This window comes from Miniopterus schreibersii (genome assembly GCF_964146895.1).
Source record: "Miniopterus schreibersii genome assembly, chromosome: 1".
Classification (NCBI taxonomy): Eukaryota; Metazoa; Chordata; class Mammalia; order Chiroptera; family Miniopteridae; genus Miniopterus; species Miniopterus schreibersii.
This window is the reverse complement of record NC_138101.1, coordinates 74,402,589-74,418,261: the sequence shown is the minus strand read 5'-3', so window position 1 is coordinate 74,418,261 and position 15,673 is coordinate 74,402,589. Positions and strand designations below refer to the sequence as shown.

Here is a 15,673-nt window from a genome sequence, read left to right as displayed (position 1 = left end):
TCTGAGACGAGCTTTTAAACTATTACAGAGCATTTGTTGCTTACTTAAAGCTGGCTTCAGGAATTAGCCAGGGAATTAATTTCTAAATGGTGTCATGTTCTCGGGCATCAGCGGTTGTTTCCGGGGCTTCGGCCTGGCCACTGTACAATTTCCTCAGGCACAGGCTGCATGGATGGAAGGACAGCTAATGACTGGAGAGAGGGACAGGTTTGTGGACGATTAAAGAAAGTCAAAACCAGTCCCATGGAATAAGTGCGCTTCACTAGCACCTACGAGGTAATCAGAACTCTGGGTTCTAAAGGACAGATATCTAACTCAGAAGAACTTAGGCTAAAAGACAATTTTCTAGAAGAATGCTGAGATCACTCAGGATGAAAGGCAGGGCATCCAAACCACAGGATAAGACAGCACTCTGCTGCGGGCACAACTGGCACCACCCTCACGTATATCATAAGGAATGAGGCAGCTCCCGCTGGAACCACTGTTCCAAGCTGGGAAAGAGAGGTTCCCAAAGGAAGGGGAGTGGGCTCTACAGAAGGGTCAAACCTGGTTCAGAAGATCAGCTTTTCCCCTGGGCTTCATCAAGGCAGAACTCGTGCATTTTATCAGAAGGGCCAGGAATCAGACCTGGACCTACTTGCTGACCTTGGGCAAGCCCCTTCCCTTTTCTGGGCCGCAGTAACCTTGACTTCAAAGTAACTTTGAAGGGGACTTCCCAGGCCTGACATTAGTTCTCTGAATAAGGAACAGAAAGGCAGATTGTGAGGCATAGGAGAGGGAGTAAGGGCAAGGGGCAGACTGACGTGAGGCATTTCTAACACAGCAAACACCCTAAGGAAAATAGGGCTTTAAACAGAAAATCACTGCCTCCAGGGAAACTGCTTAGCCAGACACGAAACAAGGGAGAAGAAGAGAGGCTGGTGGCCCAAGTTGCCCTGGGGTGCCTGGTCACCCCTGCCACCGGGAGAGAGCCCAGGCATTCTTGCTGGCAGACCCACTGCAGTGCCTCAGGCCAGGTCCCCCACCCCTCACTTTATTCCTCCCTGAATCAATAACGCAATTGCATTTTACAACTTCCGGCACCTATGATACCACTCAAAAGCAGTGACATACGTAATCCTTTTTATGGGATGTTTTCCCTCAAGGCATGAGCTCTGAGCCTGCCTGGTGCATAGCAGGTCAGTGACCATTTATTGGATGGATGAAGGATGGACGTTTGGAAGACTGCTCCTCAAAGCTTAGAGCTATGACATTCATCTTGGTATCTGCAGCTCTAAGAGCCTGGTTCACTGCAGATGCCTAATTGCTAAATGAGTGAGTTGGTTGGTCACAAAGCTACCTTTGGATTCGTATTTCTGTGTGGCTTGGACTCCAAATATGTCTTGTCCCTTTGTATCACTGGTTATGGCAATGTGCAGAAAATGCTCAGTAAACATTTGTTTAATATCAGCTGTTATTTCCTGTTTGTGATTCAGTGTTTGATACACAGAAAGAAACAGAAGAATAGATGTTTATTTCAGAAGTTCATGACTCTGAGAGCTAATGAACTGTCAGGGTTCTCCTTCAATTAAGGGTGTTCTAAGTGTGAGTGGTTGGCACCCTGCCCACCTGTATCAGTGAGGGAAGTTGCTGGAAGAAACCACCCACAGATTTCAGTGGCTTTACTTGGAAGTGTATCGTGCTCACATCAAGGCCAGTCAGTGTTGGAGGATGGGGTGGGGCTGGAGCTTCTGTATTTACGTACAGACTTAGGCACATATCTTCTTGCCAGTCATGGTATCTTCATTTGGATCCTCTGCCTGCAGTCAGACTCACTCTGAGCTCCAGTGCCGGGGCAGCAGTTTGAAAGGCACCAGAGACATAAGGGGAGGAACTGAATTGTCCGGCATCAGGGTGAGAGCTGGAGGAGGGGGTGTATGGGTGGGAGAGAGCAGCAGCTTCCTACCAGACAGACGTGCTGACAGAGGCCACTGTTCCTTTCCTGAGCCTGCCGCACAGAGCTGGCAGGCAGGCACATCTGAGACTCTAGTGAACATTTGTTAAAATGCAATTAAATAAACAATACCTCCCAAGCTCTGTATTAAATTTCAAAAACGATCCTGGGAGCCACCCATTTTCAGATACCAAATTCTGTATCAGTTAAGGATGATTCCATCCACAAGTTAACAGAAACCCAAATCAACTTAAACAAGAAAAGGCTTTTTTCTGGTGTTAGAAGTCCAGAGGTCAGCAGTCCAGGGCTGGTGCAATGAACCTGTAGTGCTGTGACCCACTAACCGTAGCAAGTGGCCTTCTTCCCACAGTCTGACCACTGCTGCATCTCCGAGCATCAGGCCCACATTGTTTAAGGTTGAACTAGAACAAAGGAGTAGCACTAGGTCATCTTTCCCTTTTACCAGGAAAGTAAAAGCTTTCCCTGAAAGACCTCAGATATTTCTACCACCATCTCATTAGACAGAATTATAACTTGGGTGCTGGGAAGCAGAAAATGTGTTTCCTAGAATAGAGGGAAGTGGGAAAAGAGAGGAGGGGGTTTAAAGACCTTCCTGTCCTCTTCAAAACAACCAAATGTTGGTTGGAAGAAGCATTCTTTCTGGTATATTTAAGGTTCTTCATATCCCAGTCCTTAAAACTTACTCAAAGTAAGTATTTTAGACAAGTACCAATCTTGGACTAAGGATTTTAAAACATTTTACGAAAATGAACTGCTTCAGATTTCAGGAAGAATTGGAAGTTCACAGTCGACATCCTGTCTTGTAGGTAAGTCTGATGTCACGGCTTTGCCATCTGACTGAGGATGCTCAGTGGCCCGTCTCTGGTTGGCTGGACTGAGAACTGAAAACTGATTAGGACTTAGAACCAAAAATGTGATCCACCTCTGGCTGGGGAGGGTGAGTCTACTTTCCTTTCAAGAAAAACTGTATGAGCCAGTCAAACACCTGAAGTTTTGGTGTGGATAAGAGTGGCTTTCTGTAAAGGGTTCATGCTTTGGAATTTTTTGTTTTAATATGGCTCTAAGAGCTGGAAAAAGAGAAATCTTTTCTCTGAGCTCTGAATATGTTTATCAGGCCAATTATACCATCATCTGTTTACTAGCATTATTGTTTATTTTAGAACCATATTTGTGCCCATATTTTCAACAAGATATAGATTTTTACTTAATCACAGTGCCTAGCAGTATGGTAAGCATTTAATAAATATTTCCTCAGTGGCTAGATGGTATAAAAATATATTATTTCCCTGAATATTTTTAAGCCTGACCCAGTCAACGAACAAATTACATAATTTGGCTTAAATTATTACTCTATGTAGATAAGCAGAGAGACAGCATCTTTTAACACTGGAAAAAGCAACTTACATCACTACTCTCCTCTCTCCTATTATTTCCAAATTGACTTACTTGAAAAAAGTTCAACGTCTTAATCCTCCTTTCCCTGGGAAGATAAAATATTTCAATGCACGTATGCTCACTAAGGGCTGTCAAATAGCACAGTGAATCTGATGGCACCACCAGTTGAAAATGCTATTTCAGTCTTTGGAAACAACTTCTGGGTCAGCCTGAAAGGTCTGTCATTAGTTGGAGGAGACTAGCTGTTTAGAATGAGGGGATATGCGGGTGATCAGTGGGAAACCTAAAAGGACATGTGAGGAGGAAGGTTTATTTTTGTCAGAAAATATGCACGTCTATTCGCCTGAAGGAAAAAGTGTTGCCATTACTCTTGCATAGTCACTGTTATAAAAATAATACAATTGGTGAGATGTGGCAAAATGTGGAAATGATAAACCACCCTTATTAAGCTGGGGTAAATACATTCATGAGTTTTATAAGCACCTGTCCATTATGAAGTCTCAAGAGAATCCAAGTCTTCATTAAAGTGAGAATTATTAGTTTTTTATTTCCTCAAGGAAAGGGATGAATTCTTTGGTTAAAACTGAAAATAGGAATTATAGCCCTAAAGTTACTTTCCAACCCAAATTTTAGTAATAATTATGTAAAATTCATTTTAGAATGATTCACTACAGTTGGCCCCTCATAAATACCTATATCCATACTCATCTAGGATGTTTTACTGACTTGCCATCAGTTTATTTAGTATGATTTTGGGTTTTTTTGTTCTTAATTAAGACCTTAAAAATAGTACTGCAAATAACTGCCAAGTGTGTCTTCGCTAGCTTAAGACTTTTCTTGTGTGCCAAATTATCAGACTTTGATTCTATTTGCTCCTTCTGTTTTTCTAAGATAAATCAGTAATAAAATTCCCTTAGCAACTTCATTATTGTGCACCCATTTCCTCCCCTAATGTAAGCTCTGGTTTCAAAAGCCACACACCTGCCTCACAGGCTCTGTTATAAACCCTTCCATGGGGGCCACTGCCTTAGCTTATCGAAACTTTGCAAGTTTCGTGTGTTTGCTGCTTGGTCAGGACACTTAAGTGATGGGAGAAAAGTAGAACAGGCAGAGGAGAATGGTAGAGAGGAAGAAGTATTTTTAATATCTTGTGAGAGTGCAGAGGAGGGGGAAAGGTGGCTGCTAAAGAAAGATACCCATATGTTACCAAATCTGGAAGTAGCTGGTGTCCTGAAACATATTTAAAAATATCTGCAGGCCCGGCCAGAGTGGCTCAGTGGTTGAGCATCAACCCATGAACCATGAGATCAAGGTTCAATTCCCATGTTGCCGGCTTGATCCCCGGTAGTAGGCACGCAGGAAGCAGCCAATCAATGACTCTCTCTCATCATTAACATTTCTATCTCTCTCTCCCTATCCCTTTCTCTCTAAAATCAATAAAAACGTATTTTAAAAATATCTGCAGACCATATAACTTTTAAAGGGATAATAATGTAACAACAGTGTTTTCCTCTGTCATCATAGTTGTATGAACCCAAGGCGTTCTACTCGTAAAATATTTCCTAATCTTTCCCTTTCTCACACTTCTAAAAAAAGTTTTAGTTACTTTTAAAACATTAAATCTATTTTGTAACTGTCTAGCTGATAACAGAAACAAAGGAAACCTACTAAACAGCATTTCACATAATAGGGTCTATGTGTTGCTCTTTATTTAGCAATTATCTTAATAACTGAGTACTGAGTAAGAAAAATACACTTCTAGAAGGAAATTGCTAACTTTTCTATATTGTAAATATGTGTGCATTTATATAAAATGTCATTATTAAATTCACTGGTCTTCAAAAGAGCTAAAAATCTTTATAATATCATGCTTTCAAAAATAAAACACATGCAGCCCTATAATTTAGATACATCTAGACTCTTAAGGTTCTGGTCCAGGACTCAACACTTCTATATCTTATTGCCTTACATCAAAGGTCAGCAAATAAAAAAGATAGACCAATCTAGAAACAAGCTCCAGAAAGAGATACAATGAAGGAAGATATTATGAAGGAAGGAGAGGAAACTATTAAAGAAATATTATGAAAATTTTCCAGGATATGAATTCAAAGAACATGAATTTCCAGACTGAAAGAGTCCATCCTTAATGCCCAGCATCATAAACAAACAGATGCTCACCAAGACATGTAATCATGAAACTTGAGAACAGTGGCTTCAAAACCTTCCAGACACTAGAAAAACAGATCATAAAGGATGGTATTGATTTTTTCAACAGCAATATAGGAAGAGGACAGTATGTAGCAATGTCTTCAAAATTCTGAGGGAAAACAGCTTTTAACCAAGAATTCCATATCTGGTCAAATTATCAATTAAGTATGATGACAGAATTAAAATATTTTCAGATACAAGGTCTCCAAAACATGTCTCTCATGTCTCTTTTTTTCAGGAATCTACCAGAGGATAAGCTTCACCAAAAAGGAAGAGGAAATATAAAAAATGAAGACATAGGATCCAGCACGGAGATCTAACATGGGAGAGACAATGAGAATTTTAATAATCCACTCACTTACTGGAAAATGGAAAGTTTAGCCTTCAAACACCCCTTCCTACCCCTCTATTCATTTTTTCAAGTTAGTCATAAAGCAACAAATTAGTATTTATATTATTACATTTTGTATATTATTTTCAGCTGAGCCAGTTGTATATTATAGTTTTCATTATACAACTTTTCCTGGTATTGAATCTGAGTAATATATCAATTTCTTTTCCCCTGTGGAGGCATACTTCTGAGAGCCCTCATCCTGCTGTTCCCAGACTGAGTTCTCTAGGCCTTTTGTATAGCTACTGGATCAAAACTTCCTTTCACTAGCTTCTTGGGAATTACTTTTTCCTCCCTCCTGTGTTGGGTGCCCTCTTTACCTGAGTGGATTGTCATCTTTAACTGGATTTACTCCTTGAGTTGTAGTGGATTAAAGAATGAATGGGCCTGGCTGGGCGTGGCTCAGCGGTTGAGCGTCGGCCAGCGGGGTTCGATTCCCGGTCAGGGCACATGCCCGGGTTGTGGGCTCAATCCCCAGTCGGGGGCGTGCAGGAGGCAGCTGATCAATGACTCTCTCATCATTGATGTTTCTATCTCTTTATCCCACTGCTTTCCTCTCTCTGAAATCAATAAAGATATATTTAAAAAAAGAAAAAAAAGAATGAATGGTAATTAAAGTGGTGGACATGACTAAATTCAGAGTATTCTTGGACACCTGTTTAGGAAGAGAATGAAGTATGGGGGAAGTGGAAGGAGGAAGCAAGTAGCCTTATGAGAATATATATTGAGAAATATGGATGTAGAGACCACAGGCAACCCAGCTACAACAGTAAAAAGAAGTTACCGTAAGGGAAGTAGAGCAGAGGACTGTTGTTTTCCACTACAAGGCTTGTGGTGCCAATAAACCGTGCACTAGTAGCAATTCACTAGGAGCAACTGATTGTTGGAATGGGGAAAAAGGGCTAATTCTTCAGGCAGAGCGAAGAACACAAGAAGAAAAACACCTGCCAGTCTAACCTGGGAACGTTTCTACCTGCTGGAACATAGGGTGACGATGAGGTGGGGTAAGAGTAAGCACAAGGGAACAGGACAACTCTCCAGCCTACTAGCTTATGAGAAGTCTAGACTTGGCTATGAAGAACCACTGAAAGATTCTTTTCGATGGGAGTAACTTGAACAGCTGAGGCATTCCATTGCCCGATTAGAGGAGTGCTCAATTAGAGCAGAGAGACTAGCTGGAGGCCACAATCTATTCTAGGCAAGAGAGGATGAGGGTCTGAGATTAGGGAGCTCTTCATTAATACGAAAGAAAAAAATAGAATGAACAGGTCTCAATTCAGATTATGTTGGGTTATAAGGGAGAGGAATCTAGGATGATTCCTAGGTTTCCCAGTTAAAGTGATTGTTTCCAAATTAGAAGAATTTAGCAGGAAGTTTGAAAGGGGAAGAGTGTGTTGCTGGTTGATGTGGGTTCTTGCGGTTTTACAAGAAAAAGCATTTCCAGGAACCCACAAGGGAGGATAGGACCTGGTAGTAATATTTATTTGTGATGCGAAATTAAAAGCATGCCCCTCCGATGCCCCATCTTCGCCTGCCCCATCATGGAAGATCAGGGCCAGAAATAAAGTCAATGTCCAGAAATTCTGTGCCATGTTAAAGCTCAGCGGGACTAACTCCAGCATTTGGGGAGCTTAACTCGCGTTCCCGGCTGCAATCCATTGCTTTGCTGCTATACCCAGGCTCCCACCCGCAGGGTGCAAGAGAGAACTCGTGAACACAATGGGGTGAGAGCAGGCCGGAGAGAAAGAGGGAGAGATGGGTCCAATGATCCCTTTTCCCAGGTTAGACTGACAGGCCTCTAGGGTCAAAAACTCCTCCCGTGGCATTTTGACTTTATGGCACACGTCCTTATCTTCCCCTGCTTCCCCCTCCCCCCACAATCCAGTAGGAAGGACAACGGGAAGAGATTTAATCTCCTTGGAAGGATAATGCTGCAATTTCTTGGGGGTGTGAAGCTGTAGCTTCCTGGTAAAGCAAACAGGCCTCTGCTTCCCAACTGACCATTCCCAACAATTTCTGACTTCCCTTGCTCTATTCAATAACTAGCTAATGATGGTAACAAGTGCAGTTTGGGATGTGTTTGAGGTGGGAGGGGAACATCTAATAGGCATACATTTCTGAAGCTTTATAATGAGGCTGAGATAAAGATTTGTGTTAGTCACAGCACAAACTGAAGGCCAAGAGACTAGATAAACTCACCTGGGAAGGGGGTGAAAGGTGAGTTAAGTGGTCACAGGCCTCAGGAAAGGAGTGGTTAAGTGTCAAATGCCATAAAAGGTGAAGAGAATGGAATAAATCCCGTTAGATGTGGGTCACGATGATCTTTTTTTTTAACCCTCACCCAAGGGTATTTTTTCTATTGCTTTTCCTAGAGAGTGGAAAGGAGAGAAACATCAATGTGAAAGAGACACATCGATTGGTTGCCTCCCACACCCGGCCCCCAGTCCCCGGGGATAGAGCCTGCAACTGCGGTACTTGCCCTTAGACCGGAATCTAACCCGAGACTCTCCAGTCCTCGGGCTGACTCTCTAACCTCTGAGCCAAACTGGCTAGGGAGGTCAAAATGATCTTTAACAGCAATTGAGGAGGCCTGGTGGACGTAGAGGTCTAACTCGTCCATTACAATCCCCATTCCTTAAGTGTGGGATGGATGGAAGGGGTGACCAAAACGAGGTGGCAGTAAGTGGAGGCGATTCTTTGAGAAGCCTAGGTGTGAAAAGAAGTAGGGGCACTGGGGCGTAGGAGACCAAGCTAAAAATTCTAGAGTTTGACTTTTTCCCCTAAAGAAGAAATTTGAGAATGTTTATATGCTTCAGAAAAGTAGCCAGCACAGGGAGAGTTTGAAAATATGGGAGAGGCAAAACTGAAGTCTTACCATACATCCAGCAATCACACTCCTAGATATTTACCCAACTAATGTACAAACTGATGTCCACAAAAAACATGCACACAAATGTTTATAGCTGCTTTATTCAAAATTGCCCCAAACTGGAAGTGACCAAGTTGTCCTTCAATAGGGGAATGTGGCAAATCCAGAAAACATAGTAGTAGTCACTGATAGAAAACAAGCTACTGAGCCACAAAAAGATATGGGTGACTCTAAAAAGCACAATGCTAAGTGAAGGAAGCCAGACTCAAAAGGCTGCAAATTATATGATTCCAATTATATGACATTCTAGAAAAGGCAAAACTATAAAGAGAGTAAACAGGGAAGTAGTTGTCAGGCATGAGGGGAAGACTTGAATAGGTACGGCACAGGTGATGTTTTCTAGGGCAGTGAAACCACTCGTATGATACAGCAATGGTGAATACAAGACATTGAAGTATTAGTCAAACCCCATAAAACTTTACAGCTCAAAGAGTAAACCTTAATGTATATACAATTTTAAAAACTCATTTAGGAGGTTGGGGGATCCCAAGTTGAAATACAGAACGTGACAAATAATTCTAAATGTATTACGAACACATACCTTACTGAAGGGTGGGGTCAGGGAATAAAGTGTTAACTAAGTAGCTTTGGAAATGAGTAAAGTCTGGTAGACTATAAAGGCATGATAAACTGTACATAAGCACCATATTCAGGTTGATAAAGTTGCTTCCCACTAGGATATGGATTAATGACTCTGAAAGTGCTTTGTATATATGTATGCATTGGAATTGAACAATTAAGTAAACGGAAGGCAGAAGGTGGGAGTTGGGTTTTCTCACTGTTTGAGTGGGGGTTACAGATAAGCAAGGGGAGGAGGCAAGATGTTTCATGTAGTAGGGGATCAGAGTTGGAAACAACAGTGTGAACACATGTTTACCTTAATATGGATACAGATGGTTACATATACACAGGTTATTCTACACACATATATATTTCCTTGCTCTATTAGCTGAGATGGTCTAGAAGCAAGAACAGTCCAATAGCAATGAGCACACCTAATGCCCAGACCTTGGTTCCTAATGCCATTCTCCAGCCTTGGAGAACGGCTGATTCTATGACTGGGGCAGGAAATAGACAAGATGAGACTAAGGCATCTTGCAGTGCCAGGTAGTAAGGAAGTGCTAACAACAAACAATAACCAAACACTACACAGCAAGGGGGATGTCAAGGCCAAAGGGATCCAGTTGCCAACTGAAAAAGCTCGAATAGCCAAAGCTGGAATAATTTGAGCCACAAAATAAAGTAATATTGGATTATAACCTGGGGTTAGAAGATAAATATTCGTAAATTCATACTGATATAAATAAATGATTGAATAAAAAAAACGGGGGAAAAATATATAAATCTTCTATGCAGAATTCCAAACAATATACATAGCTACTCCACCGTAAGGAGGTGAAACACACCACCCATTCCTTAAATGTAATCTGTACATAGTGACTTTCTTCCAAAGAGTAGAGCATATAAAGGGAGAAAAAAAGAATAACCTCATAATAGAGAATCCAACAAATACTACTTCAGTCTGTTGGTCAATGTAAACATCCATAGTGATAAGTCATGTTCATAGTGTATACCCTTGATGTGATGAGAATGGCATTTCTCCTGTGGTCTCCTCTACAAAAAAAAATTACTCCAGTCTAACCATGACAAAAACATGCAAAAAAATCCCAATTGCGGGACATTTTACAAAATACTTGACCAATGCTCAAAACTGTCAAGGTTATCAAAAACAAGGAAAGTCTAAGAAACTGTCATAGCCAAGAGGAGTCTAAGAAAATAAGGCTAAATAAATGGAACGTAGTATCCTGAATGGGATCCTAAAACAGAAAAAGAACTCTAGGTAGAAACTAAGGAAATCTGAATAAAGTGTCTAATATATAATAATATATATATTCTATAAAATATATAATATGCCAATACTGGTTGTGACAGATGTACCATACTAATGTAAGATATTAGTAATAGGGGAAACTCAGTGTAAGGGAACTGTACTATTGTCACAATAATTCTTTATATCTAAAATAAGTTTATTTTAAAAAAATACGAGTAATAGAGAAAGGGGATCAGATCAGACATAGCCCAATGTTCGAAGGTCTCAAGGTGGCAATGATGGACAGGAGTGGTGCCATTAATCCTTTGTCCTTTCCTTGAGACTTCCAACTGGGAAACCCTCCTCTTGCCTTTCCAGCCTGCAATCCGTACTATTCCTTCAAGACCTAGCACAAATCACTTCTTTATTGCCACCTCAGATTTTACCACTCCTAACAAATCTGCTCAGTAATCTATGAGCTCTCAGTATTTTCTACGTATCAGCAAATTTACTGCCAATTTATTGTTTACCAGATGCTGGAACTAGAGATAAAAACTGTCATTTACCCCAAAGAGCTCAGTCAAGTGCCATGTCTTGATTCAGCATGTTTTACCTTGTACTGGGTTGCCTTCTTGTGTCTGTCTCTCTGAAATAAACTATAATCTCTGAAAGCAAGGATTACTACCTTATTCATTTTTTTCATTCCCCGTACTAAAAGCAATACATATAGCAGTTGACAAAGAAATGCCTGTTGATTCCAAATGAAAAACTGAATTCTCTTTTAGTTTAGGTAGGGACTACTTATCGGAAAAGCAAACTATTAGAAAATATAGTCTGCAAGGTTTTATACTAATAGGTGATTTTTAATTATCTGCAAATCCCCCTCCCACCCTGACCCTTCTGATTGCACACACTTTGGGAAGCAAACAGACTGTATCAGCAAGAGGTAAATTTGCCTTTAAGCCAAAGAAACTACCAGACAATAGCTGTTTCTCCACCCATAAGAGTTATGTCTAGCACAATGCAGCACCTCACTGATGTGACCAGGCCTTTCCTCCCACCATCCTTGGCATGTTAGCTAATCACCTGAAGTTCACTAAATGGCTGTCATGGCTTAACTAGGAAAGTAAAAAGCATTGTAAAACTACCTAAATGTAAACTACATTGCCATTTATACCTCATTGGCCAGAAACAGCACATGGCTGCTCCTAGCTCCACATGAGACTATTTCCAGCCTTTAAAACAGAGGCGTAAGATAGAAAGGAGTTTGGGATATGTGTTGTCTGCCACAGTTGACCTCTCTGGTTCCCCCCAAAATATTCATTGTTCTTCCCATACATAAACTTTTAAGGGCACTCACCCCCAACCTAAGGAAGATGACTTCAAGTCTCTTCCAGTCATTGATTCCAGTCCAAAATTTCTGGGTGAAATGCAGTTTTTTTTATCAGGTCCACATGTGGCCCTACATAGTACAGACCTACAGCTATCTGCCCTTAACAAAGGAACTAACATACAAAGGCAGAAAAGAATTAAGATACCTGCACATTCCATGCTCAAGTCAATGCAAAGATCTTACCTACATGATCTTTAAGCTAAGCATTTTGTCTTGTAGCAGCTGGTATCTGGAGCTCTGTCTAGTCCCCTCTTCCTACCTTACTGGCTATTGTCAATTCAAAGCCTTCATTTGAAGTGGGAAAGCAATGTCTTTAATTCCATTTTTATAAGACCACAATCTCTAATCTCAACTCCTGCTAAGGCTGCTGCTGGGCCTCTTGGTTGTTTCAATTATGGTAGGTTTCTCAAGTCAGCAGGACTCTAAGCCTTGCAATTCTCAATCCACTCAAACTATACAGGCAAGCAGAGAAAGCTTTTCTTAGCAAGGCAGTTTTCTTACCTATGCTTTCAAACCAGCTTCCTTTAGTCTGGCTTAATTGCTCTTTTGCTTGCAATGGCTCAGTTTCAGTACTTCTGTGATACTGTTTTCCATGTATGAGTTGTTTAACCCTCCTAATAATCCTAAGTAGGAATGATTAGAATTTCTCTTTTCAAGTGAGCCACCTTGGTCACACAGCAAGCAAGCAGAGCCAGGGTTTGAACCCATGCAGTCTGGCACAAACACAGCTGCCTAAGTGACCAAACTCACATCAACACTCTGCAGTTCCCCTATTACTTCCCTTGACACCAGTCCACTTTGTACCCTGAAGTCCAGTAACAGTCTGGCAAGATGTTTTGCTAACTAATAATTAATTTCACCAACTAACCCTAGGAGTGGGTTTCCTGTCCTACCTTTCCATCTTTTAGGATTTGTTACTTGCAATTCCAGGATCAACTTGCAGTCAGTTAGTTGTTCTTAGTTGCAAATGAGAACTCACTCTGGCTTGTTTAAACTGAAAAGGAATTTACCTCCCCCCCCCCCCCCCAAACAAACAAACTAGATAGCAGAAAATCTCTACACAGGCCCCAGTCACATTTGGAGGTTTTATATAAAGCAAGAAAACTCCCAAATCATATCTAGAACTGCTCCAAAGACCACCCTGCCACACAAGTGGCCCTACCACAATACATGTCACTATGGGATAACAAATCCTGTGCTATCACTGCCCAAAGACTAGAAAACACTGTGCCTACCCTGGTCAGTATGAGAATAGCTCCTGTATAAACTCTGCTCCAATCTGAAGCCTTGGGGTAGCACATCAGATATAAAGAGCCTAGGACAGGGTGCCTGCCTTAGTTGTGAGACAGGGTGGAAAAACAAGTTTCTAGTCTCTACCTTAAGGAGGTAAGAATGCAGGAGACTCCCCAAACACAGGAAGGGCTTACATAAGATCACAGATGGGACAAGAGGGACAAATGTCTATTACACTGAACCTTTCTTTAATTTTTAAAATTTGTATTGGAATTTTTATATTGAAGTTAAATTTGAATTTTAGTTAGCTAATATTGAAAATTAATTTAAAACTTCTCAGGCACTATTTTGCAGGAGATTTAGAAATTATTGCAATACCAGAAATTCATCGCAAATAATGCACTAAATAATTAATGCAGTCAGTGATAAATTAAAAAGTAATAATTAAAGATTGGGGAGTAAGATATTCACCAAGTTGTGTCCATGCTACTAAAAATTAGTTACTTGCATTTCTCTGGTTGTTGATCATGAGAACGTTGGGGAAAGCTACCTAAATGCAAATGGACAATGATGTTATTATGCAGCAAATAATAATAATAATGAGACATCAAAGGCAGTTTGGAACTTATACTCTTAAGAACAGTAGAGTTCAGACAAATTAAACTAAGCTATCGTAATAAATACTCAGCATAAGCACATTTAGGTACTTGTCAGCCAAACATGGCATCATCATTCAGTAAGTCCATAGGTAGACCTATTCATTAAGTCCATACGTAGATCTTTTCAAGTTTCAGGGCTGCTGTTGATTCTTACATCTTACAAAATATTCAATTATGTAATTTTATGTTATAATCTTTAACTCAAACTTATAATGTGCACTTTTATCACAAAAACCAAGTCTCAATTAGATTTTATTTAGTAAAGTAATGCCACAAAAGGGAAAATGTTATTATTTCTGTTAAATAAAAACATGAGAAAATCCTTTTTAAAAAAGGGTCAGAATATTCCTTAGGTCTTCAAACCAAGTCCATGGATGCAAAGAAGTGTTAAGTGCTTTTTTCCCCCAAAGGGTGACAACATGCTTTCATGTCATAATAACCTAGAGAGGCAACATAGGTATATGTCCTTCAGCAATATTTGGGCAAGCAAGGACCAGAACATGGGCACAAATGTGTTCTGGAAACACTTCCTGCTCTGGCAATGAACACCAGTACTGAGTATTTTTGTTCTTTTTCACGGGCCTGTTAAATTTTTAAGCCACACATACCACTGCACTTCAATGGGACAATATTTCATAATTCTGGAATTATATTAATTGGCAGTACAGTTTAAGTAGCTGATGTGGCTGAATTTTATAAATTTTAAAATTACATATAAGAACTAACATTACTGAAAATTTTGCCAGTAGAATTGCGACCCCGTGGAACTACCATTTCCAAAACATGGGTACACATTTACAATGTACCCATGAGGTTTTGAATTAACTTGTAATTTCTGATCTACCCTAAAGACTATGCCTCAATCTCTAAAATCAAATGCTAGGTTGATGATTTCTATACCCTAAATCCATCACAAACCCTATAGTCTGACTTAGTTTAATTGAAATCACTCATCCAAACAGGTCATGGTAGGTTCACAATTCTTCAACCTTAGTTTAGGCCTTAAAGACTTTTTTCTATGACCGGAGTCAATAAGAAAAATTTCTCTGTTAGAGAAAGCAGACATTATCACCTTTGGCAGACTGCCAAGATGATACTTTATTATAGAACTTATGAAGCTACAGTAACTTGCAAGTTTTAGTAAAATGAATCAAAAAGAGAAAAAAAAATGAAAGAAACACAAAGGATAACTTAATACAACCCCATATCCCAAAACTTTCTAGATTTTAGTGCAAGAAATGCTGTATCACTGAAGCACTTGAGAATTATCATAAAATCCTAGCAAAAAACGTTAATTACTTCAGAAGTGGTAATAAGAAAGAGAAACAACCAGAGGCACACAGATTTTTTTTAAAGGATTTTTATACTATATTAAAAAACCACAAAATAAAAAAAGGATTAATCAACATATATCTTAGCAGTCCTTCCAAGAGTCTCTGTATCCAACAGCCATGCAGGCTGGCTGTCGCCTTTTTCTTCTGTTCAGCTTGCAGCTCGTGCTCTAGTTCTTAAAATCAAACTTGTTCTGCCAAATCCAACACCCTGAATTTATCCAAATTGTAGAAACATGCTTTTACCACCCGTCCACCAAAATACCTCCCATTCAGATCAACGACAGCTAAAAGGCAAACAAAAAAAGTCAGTTAATACAGGTTCCTATAAGACAGTTCAAGAACATGTTTTAATTATAACAAGATCACA

At 40.1% G+C, this 15,673-nt stretch overlaps 1 protein-coding gene across 2 annotated transcripts in view; it reads right to left on the bottom strand.

Annotated features, from left to right (window-relative positions):
• Positions 1-14,207: 14,207 nt before the first annotated feature.
• Positions 14,208-15,673, bottom strand: part of RBM17 (RNA binding motif protein 17) — a 31,101-nt gene continuing 29,635 nt past the window's right edge. The window contains exon 12 of one of the 2 annotated variants that reach the window (XM_081136294.1): positions 14,208-15,590. In XM_081136294.1, coding sequence (XP_080992420.1) covers positions 15,487-15,590 — 104 coding nt within the window. In that variant the 3' untranslated portion in view covers positions 14,208-15,486. The remainder of the gene's footprint in view (positions 15,591-15,673) is intronic. The other variant, XM_081136295.1, reaches the window with a different exon arrangement.